This window comes from Ambystoma mexicanum, chromosome 12, assembly GCF_040938575.1.
Source record: "Ambystoma mexicanum isolate Mex_15411 chromosome 12, UKY_AmexF1_1, whole genome shotgun sequence".
NCBI classification, from domain to species: Eukaryota; Metazoa; Chordata; class Amphibia; order Caudata; family Ambystomatidae; genus Ambystoma; species Ambystoma mexicanum.
The window spans coordinates 472,223,170-472,241,651 of NC_090936.1; the positions used below are offsets into that span (position 1 = coordinate 472,223,170).

The window sequence follows — 18,482 nt, forward strand, 5'->3', positions numbered from 1 at the left end:
ACGCTGACGAAGTTCGCCAGCCGGCCTCCCTCTGGGGTGCTTGGGTGGGGGCCCGAAGTCACGGCCGGTTCAGTCCTGCTTCGCAGAGGCTTTACCACCTTGGGCCCTTGGCGACGATGACAATGTCCACCGGCCTTTCTGCAGCCTCAGAAGGGTTCCTGCGATGAAGAACGGGCCGCCTGACGGTATGACGAAGAGCTGCCGCCGAATCCTTTGGAAGCACCTTGAGACTTGCCTCCGGAGGTCTGAAAGGACAGCCGTTGCTGATGGAGAGTGCCCAAGGCACGGGCCGTCAGTGTCTGCCTTGATGGCCTGCAGTGACTCGTCCACTGCCTTGCCGAACAAGTTGTTCCCGTCGAAGGGCATGTCCAGTACCCTCGTCTGTACGTCCTAATGGAAATCGGTGGCCCTGAGCCAGCCAAGCCGGCAAAGGCAAACGATGTTGCCCATCTGGCGGAAGCCGGTGTCAGCGATGTCCGTGGCTAACGTGATAGCGTGATCCGAAGCCACCTCGCCTTCTTGTAAGATCTCGAGGGCCTCTCTCCTCTGGTCGTCTGTGAGAAAGTCCAGGAGGGGGGCGATTTTAAACCACAGCTCCCTATCGTAGCGAGCCACGATAGCGAGAGCGTTGGCCGCCTTAATGGTCGTCGCCGCCGCTGACTAGATGACCCGACGTCCCATGGTATTCAGCTTCTTCCCCACGCCGTCCGGCTGGGATGTGGAAGTCGACGCCGTCGTCCCAGCAGATTTCTTCTTGGCCGCCGCGGAGACCACTGAGTCCGGGGACGGCTGCGCTCTGAGGCACATTGGTGCAGAGTCTGGGACCCGGTACTTCTTCTTGTACCGGTCTCTCTTCGCCGGGCCGAGGATGGGTTCTTCAGGAGGGACAGACCCTCGTCCCAGATGTCGAACGGTGGGACAGAGAGCACGGTCTTCCTTTTGGCCTCTCGTCACTGATAAAGGAATCCCTCGTTCTTCTGCTCCTCGGGGCATAGCTGAAAAAGCTCTGAGGCCCTAGTGATCATGGCGTGAAACGAGCCAATTTCGTCGGGGGAGAAGCCCGGGGTTGAGGCGACGAGAGATCTGTTCCGTCGTCGCCACCGTCGTCTGTCCCCGTCGTATCCGGCTCCGTCTCGTACCTTGGAGGAGGGGATGGAGGTGAAGGATGGGGGCGGATGGACTCGCCTCTGTTTGAGTGGAGGGCTTCCCGATGGTCCAGGTGCCGCTGGATCGTCTGCCGGAGGCAAAGGCATCCTTTTTCTTATTTCTGAACACAGGGTGTGTAGGGCTAGCAAGATGCCCTCCGACCTGTCTGTCGGTGGTTGCAGCAGTTGCAACGGGAGCATTGGCAGCAGCGTGGTGTCTGGTTCCTCGTCGATCTGCCGTTCCTCGTCGGCTCCCCCGTCGCTCTCCACGTCCGCCTTGTCGGGGTCCTTCCCATAGGACCTGACCTCTGCAAATTTCTTGTCCAGGACTGACTTGAGGCCTGATAGCTCATCCTTGGAAGAGATATCGGAGTACGGTAGTAGTATTGCGCCTCCCCTTCTTCTCGGCCAGGGGCTTCATAGGGGTCTTTTTGATGGGCAGGAAAGACGATTCCCTCCAGGAGGGCAGGGAAACTCTTTGTTTTGAGGTTGTCTCCACTGGGGCCACATCTGTGGGCTTCGCCAGGGACGCTGACACTTCCTCAATCGAAGCCTTAGCCAGGTGAATCTGGGCCTTCACGACCTTTGGAGCGTCTGAGGCCTTCACCATGGGGGGAGGGTCACCGCCTCGCTCCCCCTTGACTTTTTCCGTCAGGGTCGACCGTGGCTTCTCCCGAAGCTTACCCAGGTTTTCCGACTTACTCTTCGTCGAGCCAGAGGGTTGGCTCGTGGTTGACGGCGTCGGCAATGCTGCGTCCGGCCTGGCAGCTGAGGAGCACGTACCAACAGAGCTCCCGGTGCCCACGGACTCGCAGTGCTTTGCCTTATGTTGGGCCCCCATCGCCGGAGTGCTCTCAAAGGTCTTAGAATACCGCTCAGACTACTTCTTGGGCTCACCTGCCGCCGGGCTCTTCGCCTCCAGCCAGTCAGCGAACCATTTGCGACGGTCCTTCCTGGTACAGACGGACGTGTCCTTGCAGAACGCACAGTCGTCCTCCACGTGCGACTTGTCGGAGTGCAGGGAGTAGAGGAACCGGGAGTGCTCATCCTCCTTGAAGACGTTCTGTAGTCCACATCCTGGGCAGATCCTAAACAGCTTGGATCCAACGGTCAAGTCTCCTTTTGCGTTCGGCCATGTCCACGTGGGGTAGGCCTCCAAGATGTTCCGGAATCCTCCAAGAAGTGAAATCTGACGAAATATCGCCCTTGAGGGGCGTAGAGATTTCCGAAACGGGTCCCCGTTAATAAGAAGATGAATTGGTGGAGCTTGAGGCTCGATTTGACCAAATAAAATAAGAGTAAACTCTTTGAAAAAACACAATACGCAGTAAAGGCTCGAGAGCTAAGCACGAGGACTCTCAACACTTGAACGTGTGGTAAAAATCTGAAGATGGCTGCCAGAGGAGGGGCTTAGGTAGAGGGCAGTCATTGGCTGGGGGCAGTATGACCGAGAGACCAGTGATTGGTTATTAGTAGAAAGACAGTTCAGAAACGAAACTGAAACTGATTTTTTCTTTACTGAGGATTCCCAGCCTGACGACTGGGAATATTCATGAGCATGTGAATCCATGCCAGACCCCATGCTGGAGAATGTTGGATTCAGCCTGAAGGCAGTGTGAGAAACCTAAAGGTGTCTCCCTAGCTAGTCCCGGGGATCTGTCATCAAGGTAGCAAGGACACGGCCATCGCTATTGGATCCAGTTCCTGGGGTGGACCAGTGAGGGATGATCACCTGGATGGGGCTTCCTCGGGGAGTGGGATACCGATGGGTGAGACGCGGTATCCCCCTTCTTTCAACACCTTTTCCCCATCCTACCACATAGGTCATTCAAAACCATTGCCCCATTCCTTTTCCGATATGAACACTTTCACAAGACACACCAAAGAACAGACTAACACCAGAGCCGTTTACCTGACAGGTCCCAATACAAGGGTCAGGCAAAGTCAGGAAATTTAGCAGAATCACACACACCTGACATCCCTTTCCTCACAGGGATAAAAGGTGGCGAAAGAGAGCTCTGTACGAGCACGGCAGACAGTACAATGAGACGACTAACCAGATGCAGCAGTTCAAGAGAAGGAGAAAGACGGTGGGAAGCAAAAGGGTGGCAAGGAGAGAAGTGACCTTGCCCTTTGTGTCCCAGGACCACGGAACCTTTGAGGAAGAGAGCGTAAAACCGCGAACAATAGCACAAGTGTCTTGCAGCAGATGTCACTGGTACACAGAGCGTGTCGACGATGATAAGCGGGAGCGAGGGAAATTCCTGCTAGCGTGGTGCCATCCTTGATTCCAGTTATGAAGAAAGCCAAGCGGTTCATCACAGCACGTGAGTCGCAGGGAGAGCCGATAAGAGCCGGGCTGTGGTGAATGAAAGTCACAAAGTGGCAAGTTGAACTAAGTTCAAGGAACTGTAAAAGTGTTAAGGGGAAACCAGCTGCAGAGGGAACCGGCACCATGTGGGTGTTGCTCCGAGAGATTCTGGTTGATCCCTGTCTGAGGAAAACTACAGAAACCAGAAGCCCATAGGAGAGCCACCAGAAGTGGTGAAAGTGGTACAGGAGGTCTAGCAAGCAAAATCCCTGTACAATCGTAAGGGAATTGAAACCTGTGAACATTGAAAGTGAATGTGAAGTCTGCAAGAGTGAACCCAGAAGAGGGGTGCTAACGAGAAGGGGCAAAGTCTAAAGTCTCGAGAAACAGTGTGTTGGCAAAGGCAAGGGATGTCCACTATGAACTGTTTAAAAAGCCATTGAGAATCCAAGGTGAATGAACCCCGCTAAAGAGAAGAGAGGGGAAGTACACTGTCCCGCTGGTCGTTTGGAATCAGAGCACAAACGAGGGAGAAACCAAGAGACACTGTAAGACAGAAGTACATTGTCCCACTTGTCATTTAGGGTCCGAGCCCGGCTGAGGGAGATCCAGGGGTGGAAAGTTAACACCCTAAAAATACGTGAAGCAGAATTTTTATATTTGTTTGTTATTTTTCTCAGTAAACCTATCAGGCCCTCTGGGTCAGGAACCCACAGCCCCAAAGGCCTTGATATTGATAGGAACTGTTTAAAGGGGGGGGACCCAAGGGTGAAACCATTACCCGACCTGAACTGCAAAGAAGAACTTTGTGTTTGTTTGTTTATTGGATACATTGGGCCCTCGAAGGCAAGTGACTTTCGAGAGGAAGCAGACTTGGCCATCGATGGTCCGGATAACTGCCAGTGGAACTATTGACTCGTGCTAGGAAAGCTGAAGTGTGTGCTGTGCTCCAAGCTTCCATCTTACCCTGTGCACAAAACGTGGGGAAGGCAGTCCCAGGCTACTGCATCCTGACATATTTTTTACAAACACTTCTTTCTTTTCCTAAGAACTATCCCACATCCTTTTTGTATTAGTTGTGAGGTTTTAGCAATAGATTTATTAGTATAGGCCCTTTTTATTTGACAAAACGCCACTAGGATGCCTTATTTTTCATTTGATGGTCGGCGCTGGCTTCCATCTTAGATTTAGGTTAGGCATTTTTTCCAACCTGCATACAGTTCAAATAAACACCCTTGAACTGTGATCACTTGTGTCTGTCTTTACTGTTGTCACCATGTGTTCCTCACAGTTGGCGGAAAATAATTGAACAGCGAGGAGGTTACTTCCCCAATCAATTTACAGTGTTTGCTTGGAACGCAGTGTAAGTCAATAACAAACTCCTAGCCCAGAGTCCCCTTTCCTCCATACTTATGGGATATTTTGTCTTTCGGGTCAGGAACAGAGTACTTTTTAGTAGTGCCAAAAATATTAGTCCCTTTTTGATGTTTCCGCAAGAGCTGTTACATGTGCATCCTTATTTCCACATTTCTGAGCCCACCTCGAGCCTCACTTCTGCGCGGTACGGATCGGACATGCGGCTGCACCTGCAGGATTATTCCTGCCTTTTTTTTATTTTTCTGTCAGATTTTCTTTTCTTCCTGCCCAGTCAGAAGACCATGCTGACAGTATTGCCTGGGCAGTAACCAGTTCACGACTGGACTATGGCAACTCTCTACTACTAGGTGCCCCCAAGAAGGTCGTAGATAAATTGCAAATAATTCTAAACAAAGCGCCACGTGCTGTCCTTGGGTTTTCCCATAGGTCACACATTGTCCCTGCTCTGAAAAACGTCCACCGGCTACCAGTTGCAAATAGAATTTGATTTAAATCACTTACACTAGTCTTCAAAGCCCTGCAAAACATCAGCCCAAGTTATCGCACTAGTACATCGCAGTGGTACTCTCCAGCTCGCAACTTGGGCTCGTCATACACCTCTCCTCTCTTCGAGTGGAGCAATGGCGTAAACGATCAAGGGCATTGAGGAGATCCTTTTTGGTTCTGGCTACTAACTACTGGAATGCTTTACCTCCGGACCTGTGGGGTAGTTGCAATTTCATAAGCTTTAGGAAGGATTTGAAAACCTTCCTATTTCTGTAATTTCCCTCTTAACTCATGAAATATGTTGCCTAGATTCTGTAGCAGCGATTTGACACCTCGGCTGTTAGCGATGCCTCGAGTGCCTCTATGCTATGCATAGGACAGTATTGTATATGAGGGTGATGATGAAACGAGATTTCAAAAACCAGGATGTGAAGGAGAAAAGGGATCATGTTTTTGGCACAGCACAATGTGCAGTTGTTTTGTTACCAATTTACATCACAAATATTAGCAACTCAGGTAACAGGAATACTAAGCGATTCTCTGCAATGTATTTTGGACAGGGACCAAGCACTACATTAAAAGACAGTATTCCAGGTTTATAAATCTACAAAACATTTCCTACAGACCTCTACATAACAATGAATGCAGAAATTGACAGGCGCTCTTCCAATTGTCCTGGGAGCTTACCTTGGGATGAGCTCTTTTGTGCATTGCTCGGAGGTAAAAGGGCTTTATCAGGAGCATCCAGGGAACCGCAATCACGGCCAAAATCACAAGAGAGCTTTGCACTTCTTGCTGAAAAGCACAACCAACACAAAGATCATTATCTTGAACACCCTAAAGCACAAGCAAATGACAGATGATAAATGTACATATTACATTAATGTAACAGTTTTTGATTTGAATGAGCTAATCCCAATTGTCATCTTAAAATGATTCTTCAGGCAACTGCAAGACACCTACTTTTGTATGAATAAAAATAGTTATACCTGTCTTTGAAACAACAGACCCACAACTATCTGCTGTTTATGCATGGCATAAACCCCCAGTTCACCTCCCTCGTCACCTTCTTCTTACATGAGGTCTCCTCCATGCTATTATAACTTCACAAGATGTTAGCCCCTCCCCTTCTGCCCCTGACCCCTTCTCTACATTAACATGCCTATATGGTGGGTCTGAGGCATCACTCTTACTATTCTTTTTTCTGCAGTATCTCTAGGGGCAGGCTGGCAATGGGGCTGGTAGGCTCGCAAAGATTCTGGTTGTGAAGATCTCAGCATGCATACCCGGGGAGATGGGCCGGAGGGCCAATGCCTCTAGCTGGGATAAGGTGGGGCCTGGGAATGAAGCAGAGGGAACCAGAAGGTTCACAGCCTGCAGCATCGTCCCGGGAGGATACCTTAGCAGCAACGTACTAGCCTTTGAAGCAAGACAACACGAAGCAGCACAGGTTCGATCCCCGGGTCTGCGCTTAGAAACCTCTGGGTATTTAAGCGTGTTATAAATACGCAACGAAGACAAAAAAACAATTACGCGGCTGTGTAAATGCTTTAAAAATGCAAAAATAAATAAAATAAAATTGTGGGATGGGCCCAGAATTGTGGCAGGAGAATGGAGGCACAGAGATGTGGGCATGGACTCAGGCCGACATGACCCAGTGCTTCCATGAACGCAGTGATATCACTGCAACCCAGAAGCCCCAGGGCCTTGGCCAACGTGACCCAGATCCTCCCTGAATGCAGTGATGTCACCCAAATCAAGAAATCCAACTGACTATGCAAGAGGGGCAGCATGGCAGGGGTAAGTGAATCAATGTTGTCCTGGGCTGAGTGTTAGGTAGAATTCTTATTAATGGCTAATTTCCCTCACCTAGTGAGTCCCGCAGCAACTTTGCTGGATTTCTGGGGTTTGTTTTTTCCACCTGGTAAGAGTGTGAGCCTTTTTCCCCACTCTTACTTGTGTTTTGCCATGTGTATTTCTACTTATTGTGTGATCTTGGGCTCTGGAGCACAACACTCCATGAGCCCCACTTTTTGTGTGTGTTACACAGAACCTTCAGTGCAGTGACACAGGGTTGTCTTTGAGACTTCACACTGACTCCATTTTTCTGGGGCTGACTACTGTCCCCCAGAAACATGTAAAGTTGCCATTAACTTTATATAGTCCTTTAAACTGCAGCCCCAGTACACCCCATCTTACATGGAGTATTGCAAATGGTTAAATCCTGTCCCTTTTGTCTGTGCCTCTCTGAGCTCTATTTTGCTCTCTTAACATTAAGACTTAGCTGGTGGCAGTGGTATCTACCCTAACTTTTCTACCGCAATTATACTATATAAACGTGGTACTGTTTTAGGCTATTATATTAGCCTCGAACTTAAACCCGCTTGACCAAATACTTTTTATTTTGGCTCCGGTTGGGTTTTATCGCTATTTCTTTTTGTTAAAGTCCTTCTTGTGTTTTATTTTGCGCGGCAAACCAGGTTTGCCCCCTTTGTTCGCCGACCTTTGGCGGGCTTCTATCCAGAAGCCCTCCTTTGCCATCTGGGTGTCTAGGTGGGCTGAATGTGAGGGAGGGGTTTAGTCACTCCCTGCACAGGGTCTCCTTGGAGACCCGAGTCGCACTTTGTCTTGATTGGCTGAGGTGGTTGTCCGGGCCGGACAACCCACCTGCTGAGTGATTGACAGCCATGCTGTGTGAATGGGGGATTTTGGCATAAAAGGCAGGACTCTTGGGCTGGAAGTCAGAGTCGCCACTGGAACTGCAAAGAACCGAAGAGAAGCGGAGAAGAAGACGGCTGCTGCAACTCCCGAGTCCCGGTGAAGCCCCACTGCAGTCCTGAGCTATCTACCCTTCAACGACCAGAGAAGATCCAGTCCGTAGTCTTCTTCCCTTGAGCCTGGTGGGATCAACCAGCTCACCTTCCACAGGCAGAGGAACCTCTTCTTGGTCGAAATCGCTGCACACAGCTGTAGTGGTCCAGATAGTCATCTGAAGAGCCTCTCCTGTTTTAAAGGAGCGCACCTTTTGTTCACCATTGATTTGCTACTGCTGGCTTCATCCCTGGGTAGTGCAGATCGCTCCAGACGTCCTCCTTCTTGTCCCCATGACTGAAGCTTCAGGAACCGTGAGTCTGCAGGAACTACCAGGAACAACTGCTGTGGCACCAGCTCTTCTTCATAAGAATAAGGTACTGTGTCCGACTTAGAGGAACTAGGGTGAACCCTTTTCTCCTCACCAAAGGCTTGTCCTTATCTTCCTTCCCTCTTATAACTTTTGCTTCCCTTTTGACAATAAGTACTCCTGGCAATCTCGAATTGTGAACTGTTCTAACCTTGTGATCCTCGACAACAGGACCCCTGTCCCATTGACACTGGCGCAGGCCTATTGACTTATCTTCGTTTTAGAAAGTGTTTCTTGATTCTATCTGCATTTACAAAAGTATTGCCTATGATTTTTATCCCTAACTCTCTTGTGTTAATTCATGTGCTAAGTGTGTTTCACTACGGTAACATTTCTTCTCGCAGGTACGCTTCTCTTTCGTAAGACCGAACTGTCATTACTGTCAAAAAGTGATCGCGTAACAACCACTGGTAACGTCTTTGTTTCACAACACCTGTCTGTCAAATCCAAAGTTACTTACCTTGAATTGTTCTGCACAAGGGGAATTGGTTGTGTATAGTGTATTTGAAGTATGGTTTTAATATAATAGAAGTGAAGAATTTTGTGAACAGATGGTCTAAAAATAAATGTACTTTTACTTTTTAACCAGGAACCTTGAGCCAGTGTTTGCTTGAGTCACAGTAATTGTAGTCCTTGGTGTAATCTCTAGTATTGCTCATTTGCTCTTGAGATAAGTCTGGCTGCTCCGCTACTGCTACCATTTTAACTGTGTAGTACATGCTTGTACCAAAGGTGAAATTGTACTACCACCTGTAGTCTTAATCTTGTGTAGTGGTCCCTAAGGGCACTGCCCAGGATTCTACCCAACACGGGTGTACAGCGGTGGGATTTATAAGTATAGTGATTACACTTAGAGTGCTGCTATTACCTTGGGTCCACTAACCACAAGGCTAAACACCACTAATTCTGTTAACTGAAAAATCATGTCAAATATGGAAAACTACAGTGAAGAGAGTCTCTTTAACTATACTGCTAAGGTTCTGAGAACCATGTGTAGAGAGAGGAGCCTCTCTGGTAAAGGAAACAAATCTGAACTGGTTGCTAAGTTATTGGGAAAACAAAGTCTGGGGAGTGGGTCAGAAGGGCCTACCCCCCCAGAAAATGTGGATACTGATGTTTCTGATTCTGAGAGTGCTGGATTAGAAGAAGTAGATGAGTCCTTGCTAGGAAACCCTACAACTCCCTTACCTGCTCAGAAAGCACAACATCTGTCCACTGGGACCCCAACAGGTCCTACACTCACTCCTGAATGTATTGCACTTGAGAAAATGAGACTTGAATTGGAAGTGAAACGTATTGATGCACAAACTGCCATGAAACGTCAGGAATTGAGGCCCAGAGAAATGGAGATGGCTCATGCTTTAGAGATGAAGAAATTGTCTGTAGAAAATGCTTCTCTCCCGGGATCTTCTAGGTCTTCCAGTCCTAAGAGACCCCGTATGCCAAAGGAAATGATTGGTATGTATTAGACTAAACTTGATGTTTTGGATTGGTTAGCAATGTTTGAGTACAATCATGGGATTCAGGGTATCTCAGGGAATCAGTTGATTCCTTGGCTTTTTCTAGGCTCCCTCCTGTTGCAAGTGATGCTGTCATGGAATTGGGGGAGGTGGATAAACAGGATTATGAGTGTGTGAAGCTAGCTTTAATAGCTAGATTTGGGAAGACCGCTTCCCATTACCTTAAGAGGTGTAGGACCCTAAAAAAGCATGATGGTACCCCTTGGGCTACCTGGGTGTGTGACTGTTTGAAAAACTTAGATGGTTGGGTTAAGGGTTACAAAGTGAACACTCATGAAAGTTTGAGGAATCTTGTTATGTTGGAGTCAATTTATGATGCCTGCTCTCCTGAGCTTAGACAGCACTTGGCTGATTCAAAGGAGATAGATCCTAAGAAGTTAGCTAAGGCTGCTGACTTGTAGGTTGCCAACAAGGCTACTCACAAGGATTCTGGGGCAACTCAGAAGAAGGATGAGGGAAAGCAGCCAAAGAAGGATAAAAAAGAATCCCAATAATTCCAATCCAAAAGAGGGCCCCAAACAGAACCAGGGTAAGCCACAAGGGAAACCAAGTCAGGCTAGTGTACCATCTGGTGCTTAAACAGGTGGAGGTCAGAGTAAGCCTCCATTCAATAGGACATTTGGTAAATGTTTTGTTTGTGAAGCTACTGACCATATGAAAGGGGATCCCAGATGTAAGGATAAACCTTCAGAGGTCCACACTGTCTCCTTAGCCTTCTTTTAAAAAAAAATGTTTTATTGTGTATGTTCCAAACTGGAACTTTACAAAAAACTGCGTTTGTGTGCGAGGTGACTTAGCAAGGTGGGACCCTGATCATGTTAACGATTTCATTGTCTGTTTATGAATGTTTACTGTCGCTAAAAGCCAGGTTGTTCGATCACCTCCTATCAATCTATGCCACCATTTTTCTTCGTCCTACCTGCGTTCTTCAGCTAGTAGGTGTTTGAGGTACGTGGATCTGAGTTGCTGATTTTTAGGACACGACAGAAGCAGGTGTCGAATTGTTTCAGTTTCGGAAGTCGCATAGGCGACACTTGCTTGTTTCTGAAAGACCTCTAATGCTACGGATTTCATTTGTATCCAGTAAATTTAACCTTGCCCTTAACAGGGAGGGAATTGCGTGCCGACCTGCTGGGGAATTTTCTTAGATAGCTCATCGGATCATTTAATTTGCAGTACGATTGGGGGAGTTGGTAGAGCAGTTTGTTTTTTGTTGCTGTCTCTTGTGTTTGTATCCAATCTAGCTCTTTCAATTTCTTGGTCACTCTTACTGGGTTGATGATGAGGTCTTCTTCAGAGCAGGCGACTGACAATAGTAAAGCCTTGTTGGCGGATTTCCAAGCTGATAGCATTTTCACCTTATCTGCTTGTATTTCTTTGTTCAGCAGACCATAGATTTCTTGGCTTCCTTCAATAATGCATTTTCGGTATAGGCATAGGGTGTTAATATTGACTGTTGCCGTGAGGGATAGAAGGCTAAGTTCTCACTGTATTGCTGCAATGGCCGTGGATTGTGGAAGGGAGAGAACCGCCCTCCAAAACTGACCTTCTGGCCAGATTTTTTTTGGTATCATAGGCATAGCCTCCGCGCCGTAGGTGATTGAAGGGACGACTTTTTTCGTATAAAATTCGATAACTGGAATGGTTCAAAATATCCCAAATTTCATATCTATCGCCTTTCCTTACGCTGCCAGCTTTTTTGTTTTCTTTTGGTGATTTTGCTGCATAGAAATTTCTTGTTTCGAGCTGTCAATTATCACTCCAAGGTATTTGTACTCCGTTACCTTTTCAATCTCGGTATCCATTAAAAACCATTTTTATGTTTCAGATCTTTTTTTTTGGCCTCCTTCAAGGATCATAATTTTGTTTTTTTCTTTGTTGATTTTCATGTTTTCTGAAGTGTAGAGGAGTAGATTGTTTAGCTGTCTTTGAAGACCGATCTGGGTCTGATCAAATAAGGTTAGGTCATCCGCGTACAAGAGGCGGCTAATTTTGACGGTAGCCAAAGATGGTGGGAATGATCAAGTGAGGTCTTCAGTTTCTCTTTAGTCGCCGATATAGGCTAGAAACAGCCCTGGGGCTAAGGGGCAGCCTTGTTTCACCCCTCTTCCAGTTGGTATTTCTGCTGAGAGGTTACCTAGTTGTGACAGTCGCACCCTGAGGGTGGTGTCCGTGTGTAGGGCTTTTATTGGCTGGAAGATCTCTTGTGGACAACCCCATCCCTCCAGTTTTTCCCAAAGGCGAGGCCTGTCAACTAGGTCAAAGGCCTGGGAGAGGTCAATGAATGCCACAAAAGTTCATGGTTTGCCCTCAAGTACCTTGCTTTTTAGGATGCTGATTGTTAATATGTTTGCAGCTGTGCCCGCATTTCTTTTAAAGCCTGTTTGGAAGATGTCGTTACAGGGCGCCTGCTTTGTCCAGGTTTGAAATCTTTTTAGGAGCAAGCTCCCAAAAACTTTTCCAATACAGTCCAGAAGGGCTACAGGGCGGTAATTTGATGGATCGGTGATGTCGCCCTTCTTATAGATCGGGACAATGGTGGCTTTTGTCCAAGATGGCGGAATAGATTTCTGAGATGCGCATCTCTTGAAGATTTTCTTGATGAGAATTGCCCATTCCACGGGATTCTTTTTCAGGTCTATATTGGATATCCCATCCGGGCCGCCGCTCAGGAGTTTTTCAACTTTTTAAGGTGGTCTAAGATTTCATCTTGGTCATCCAGTACAAGCTAATCGATGTCGTCTGGTGTCCTTAGAGGTGATTCCAGGACGGGTGGCGGTTGGAAAAGGGAGGTGAAGTGGTCGATCCATTTATGTTCGCCCATGCAGTTTAGAATCATATTTTTGTTTGAGGGCGTAGCTGTTTTTAACAGAGACCAAAACACCTTTGCTTTGTTTCCGCATATTGCCTTTAACATATTTTTCACGTCCTGCTGGTATAGTTGGTGCCGGCGGTTTTTCGCCCAGTTTCGTTATGTTCTTATTGCAACCATTAGTTCTTCTTTGTTTTGTTAAGATTTCCCTAACCTTCTTTTCGTCCTTCACAACTCTCGTCATTTTTCTACCAGAGGGGCATCATAGGAGCGTTTTGGGACGTTGAAGGGGGTAGACAGAGCTTTGTTTTTCACCATGTACTGAACTAAAAGAGGTACGTAGTCTGGATTTTCTTTGTTTTTGGGGTACCCTCCGGGAGCTTACCCAGCGGTCAATTTTCTGACTGAATCAGCTGTTAATTTCAGGCGGTTTCCCCGGGTGTTTGGTTCGACCCCTAAGGTGTACGGGGTTGGTGTCTTAGAGCTGTTTTGCAAGGACATTGTTAGCTGATTATGGTCACTGTATTTTGTTTTGAGGACTTCAAAGTCCTGCGCCTTTTCCAGAAGATGGCGTGAGACAAAGATGTAGTCAATGGTGGCTTGCAGGGATCCTTGCTCCCAAGTAGGGAGGCGATCCTTTTTTGGAAATGTTGTGTCGAGGTTTAATAGTTTTCTTCAAGCCCATAAAGACGACCATTGTAGACCTCTTTAGCAGCTGGGGTAAGGGTTGTTTTTGGTCCCGTCTTGTTGGGAAGTTCATGGATGGCATTGTGCGTTCAGGTCACCACAAATTATGACGAAGGGGACCTGGTGGATAGAGTGGATCTGGTCTATTAGTTTCTTCCATCATGGTCAAATAAGTGTGTTGGTTTATGGCCGCCGGGTTCCAATATGTGTTCACAATTGCTAGTTGCGACACCCTGGAATTCTTAGGCTCATCCCAGTCTATGAGCACTGCCTGGATTGATAGGTTTGATTGTAGCATGTCCTCAATCTTCAATCCAATTCCCTGTTGGCACCCTATGAGGAGACCAGAAGTAGGACGACCCAAAAGGCCTTTGTTGGCGGGAGCTAGAATGATGTCATACCCGTCCAAAACCGGTGTTTTGCGTAGCCAGGTCTCTTGGAGACAAATAATGTCAAAAGAAGCCAAATTGGCATCTCTCGGCGACGTCAGGGGAAGGTGTCCTAGGGTGTTCCATGAACAGAAGCGTAGGAGAGTTGATTTGTGGTCAGCTGTCGAGTCGTCGTTTTCCCTTTGGCGCCGACCTGCAAGTTGCTATTTTCTGGTTTGTGTCAAAGCCCTTGGGAGCCAGGCCCAAAGGCCCTGAAGTTTATCTCTTGTTTGGGACTTTGGCGAAGACCTTGCTTTTTCTGAGGTTGATCTGGCGAGCGGCTTCCGGACTTGTCGGTTTGCTAAGTCATTTTTCTCTTTGTCGTTATGGATATAGGGTACTCTGTTCTTGGTGCTTTCGTCTGTGGTGTTATTTCTTTCCCTCAAACTTTGGGCCGGCGGTGAATTCTAAGTGCATTCAGTGATTTTTGCTGAGTTTTTGTTATTGTACCTTTCATTTGGCGTGTAGTCATGGACGTCTCTTCTGTTTGGTCCAACTGCTGCTTTTCCTCAGTCGTTTTCCCGAGTCGCACTTTGTACCTTGGCACTTTTTTGATCTCTGTTTTGAGATTTCCGACTTTGGTCCTTCAGAATATAGCCCAAAGTTAGTAGGTCCTCCTTTGTTCGATATATTTCCTTTTCGCACTCGTAGAAGAGATGTATAAGTAAGGTTTGGCTCTTTGGTTTGAGTAGTAAGGGTCCACAATCTTCAGATCGTCAGACTTAATCCGACGGAAGGCTGGAATGAGTCCGAACAAGGTGAATATTCCCCTTCCATTGAGGATTATGTCATCCTTGTTTTCGGCATGTTGTTCCAGTTTTATAGGTGACGTCATTGAGTGCCGTGTCTTCTTGTGGTATTTCTAGGTTCTGGAATTATAGTGCTTCTGAAGATGGGGCAGATTTTTTCATTATGGCTTCGACTCGGGCTTCGTCGGTTGCTTGTCTTCGAGTTGCGGTCTGACCAGCGCCCCCGGCTCTTCTGGTGTGAAGACTGGTGGCGAGAGTCCGTCCTTCTGCTGGTTGAGGAAGGGGAGTGCAGCCTGGTTGAGAAAGAAACTGACGGAAAGCTAGAAGGGATAGGTGACTTCTTTTTTTAGGTTCTGATGTAACTTTGGCCTTCGGTCTTCCAGGGTACAGAAAGGAGGGGAAGCTTCGTCTTCAATGGTTGGAAGTTGGGCCTGGCAGGAGAGTTTCTCTGGCGTCGCTGTAACTTGAGCACTTTGGGCTTTTTGTCCCTCATCAAGTGGCAAGGTTGAGTGGTCAATGTCAATATGTTGGGAAATATTCATCAGATGTTCCTCCGTGAGGAAATCTTCCATTGTTTTAGGTGAGGATTTGTTCCCCTTTTGCTTTTCCAGTTGAAGGACAAGAGTTTGCTCCGATCTGCTGGACAAAGCGTCTTTTTTATTGGGGTGTGAGTCCGTTTTCTGGTTTCTCTTCCCCGTAGATTTTTGGACTTGAAGCAGATTTTCGGTATTGTCTTCTTTCGCTGTGGAAAACATTGGGTAAGCTCAATCTTTTTCCTCTGGGATCGGTTTTTGGTGTGGAGGAATGAGAGGGAGGTTGTCTGTGATGTAGATGACGTCTCGATGAACCGCTCTGCTGTTTTCATCAGATGGCGCGCACCGAGGATCTGGAGTGGGTGCTGGTTATAGTAGTTGTGGGGATGGCCTTGCTCCGGGCATTAAACCCGCGCAGGATTTTTCTTGGTCTTGAAGGTGGACATCCTTCCGACAATTTTCACCGTTGTTGTGATTCTAGTCGTTCATCTAGGGCAGTGATGTAACCTTCAAAAATATTAATTTTGTATGCATCATCGCTTGTATGGTGGTGTGGTCTTTTAGGTTCTCATTTATCCCTTCATAAAGTTTGGTGAACGGGGCCAGGGCAATTGTTACAGCTGACATGATGGATAAGATGTCCAACTTTTTTTTCGAAGGAGACTCTTTTGGTGCACCAATTTGCTGATGGTCTTTTTGATGATGGAGTTGTTGTATGGCTCTCATTTAACAGCCTTCTGGCTGTGGGGGCATTTGATAAGTCTAATGACCCTCGCCTTTCCCGATCTAAGGCCAACTTTTTATTTGTGGGGTCAGAAGGCACGCATGCCAGGGAATTTTGGATTGACAGCCTGTTTTCAATGCAGGTTGGGCGTGGTTCTTGGTTTAAGGTTCTGAGCGTCTGACCTGTTGTAGCCCCTTTGGCCATAGTCAGATCTTGGTGGCCACGGGACAAAGTATGTGTTCAGGTTATGGCGTTTGGATCGCCTGATTTTCGTGCAGCTTGTTAGCGTGATTTGGACTTTGGTTTCCCCTTTGCTTGACGTTTTGGTCAGGAGTTGTTTTTCCCTGATGGTCCTCACTTTCCTCCCGGATTCTGTAGCTTGTTGATGTCGGGCTTTCTATAGCCCTAATAGATGGAGCTGGGGATGAAGACCCAAGTTGATGGGAGGGAGGTTTGGTTCAGAGGTTTGGGTGCCAGGGGGCACAGGAGCAGTGTGTGTGGCACCTTAGGTACCTTGGAAGCTTCAAGATCCTTTAAAGGCGGCTCTATGGCCAGAGCCCTTCTTCTGGCTTTTTGTGGTGGTTGGCAAATCATGACAGCCTCTAAGATTTCCTCGTCTGTGAGGTCTTCTTGCCGACGTTGTGGATCAGGAGCGAAAGCGTTGAAAAAATCAGTTACTAGGCTTGCCACTGATGGCGTAGTTGATTCTGGTTTCCAAAATTTTTTATTTGATTTTTGTCCAGAGATTTTTGTTGAAGAAGTCGGCAGGGCTGTGTTTGTTTTTTTCTGTAATTTTGGTTTTGAATTTCCTTTCATTTTTGAGTGCCGCTTTTTACGTTTTTCGGGTGACGCCATGTCACTCCAGCAACGTTTCTTTTTATTTCGAAGGTGGTGGAGGTTGGGGTGCCTCTGTGTGGTGGATATCTGTGGCGCCTTGGTCTTTTGTGGCTAGCTGCTCATGTCCAGTGGAGTCGTCTTGTAGCAGGGGTGGTAACCCACAAGGAGAAAAAGGATCTTTTTGGAGCGGGCCCGCGTGCACTTGAGCAACTGTTTGTATCTGGTTATTATAGCCACTTGAGTTTGGGACCAGATGGGCTTCCGTGTTTGTTTTGAAATATGCACTGTTATCCCCCTCGTGTGCAATTTCGTTTTGTAAGGTTGCGCCCAGCTCTGTGGAAGAGTTTGTAGTTGCGAGGGGGAGGGGTGTGGCTTCGCCCCGACGTTCCAGCTCCGTCCTCAGTTCGGCAGCAGGGGAAGCCGCAGTGTCCTCGTCGGAAGCCGCACCCGTCACTACCCGAGGCTGCAGCATCACTATCCGGCCTGCGGCGGGCTCTCCCCCCTACTCACGGACCTCGGTCCTCCCTCCGGAGGCCACTGGGGACCAGAGCTGTTGGGAGACTTGCCGCGATGGAGAAGACAGGGGCGGGGAGCGCGAAGCAAGATGCGCCTCCGAAGGTGAACGGTCTCCTTCCTCTTCCAAGTCAGCGCTCCCCCAGTCCTTGAGGGAGTGGGGTCTCGTGGGGAGCAGGGCTTTATTTTCCATCCGTCCCGGCAAAGATTGCACGGCGGGAGTATGAGGTAGATCGACGCCTCTTTGGATCAAGTGTGAAGCTGGGAGTTTCAGAGGCAGGCGATTTTGTGTTTGTGGGTAAATGAGGGCACGCGCTTCGAAGCAGGCAGCCTTCCTCCTTACCCATAGTGTCAAGGTCGTTTTCCGAAACGAGCAGGTTTGCAGGGTCTGGTGCCATGGCAGCCATGCACAGACTGCAATAGACTGCACACTCGAAGCCACACTCCGCGGCCACTCCGCTGTGTGGTGAAGGTCTTGAAGCACAGCAGCAGCAGTAGCAGCTCCTCCCACAGGAGCAATAGAGACTGTAGAGTGACTGCAATAGACTGCACACTCGAAGCCACACTCCTTAGCCTTCTCCCAGGTGGAAGAAGTACCTATGACAAGTGGTAACTTTCAATTACTGGCTGATAAACCCATGAGAGTCTCAGCTTGAGTTTCTTTGGTGTCCTTGGGAACAACAGAACTTAGATGTCTATAACTCAATCCCAGATAATACTAAAGAGTATTATAAAGATAGTGTTCTTGTGAATGGTCAGGAGACCCCTGCCATCAGAGACACTGGAGCCAGCATAACTGTGGTTGATGAATGTTTTTTCAAGGTAGAGGATGTTGCTAAGGCACCCAAACACCTAACCAGGTTAGCTGGAGGCCCTGTGCAAATCGTTCTCCAGTACCAGCTCTCATTCAGTGCAATGACATAACTGTCAGAATACCTGTTATAGTGCAAAGTGACATACCTGGGAGAGTCCTGTTGGGTAATCACCTTAAAACTCTTAGAGTTGTGTCTAGTACCCCCAGGCCTCCCAGTAAAAGGAAGCAGGAGCTCACAAGGTCTGCTAGGGAGAGAACCTTGAGAGGCTCTCCTGGGGACTTGATAGAAGAAACTATCACCCCAAGTCCACAGGACGGATTTACTGCTATTGCAAGACAAAAAGAGACAAAGGGGAAACCCAGGT

At 47.8% G+C, this 18,482-nt stretch overlaps 1 protein-coding gene across 1 annotated transcript in view; it reads right to left on the reverse strand.

Moving 5' to 3' along the window:
- The window catches only part of LOC138513680 (V-type proton ATPase 116 kDa subunit a 4-like), a 4,716,919-nt gene that overhangs the window by 1,829,118 nt on the left and 2,869,319 nt on the right, over positions 1 to 18,482 (reverse strand). The window contains exon 17 of the mRNA XM_069628745.1: positions 6,007 to 6,114. Within this exon, the coding sequence (XP_069484846.1) occupies positions 6,007 to 6,114 (108 nt within the window). The remainder of the gene's footprint in view (positions 1 to 6,006; positions 6,115 to 18,482) is intronic.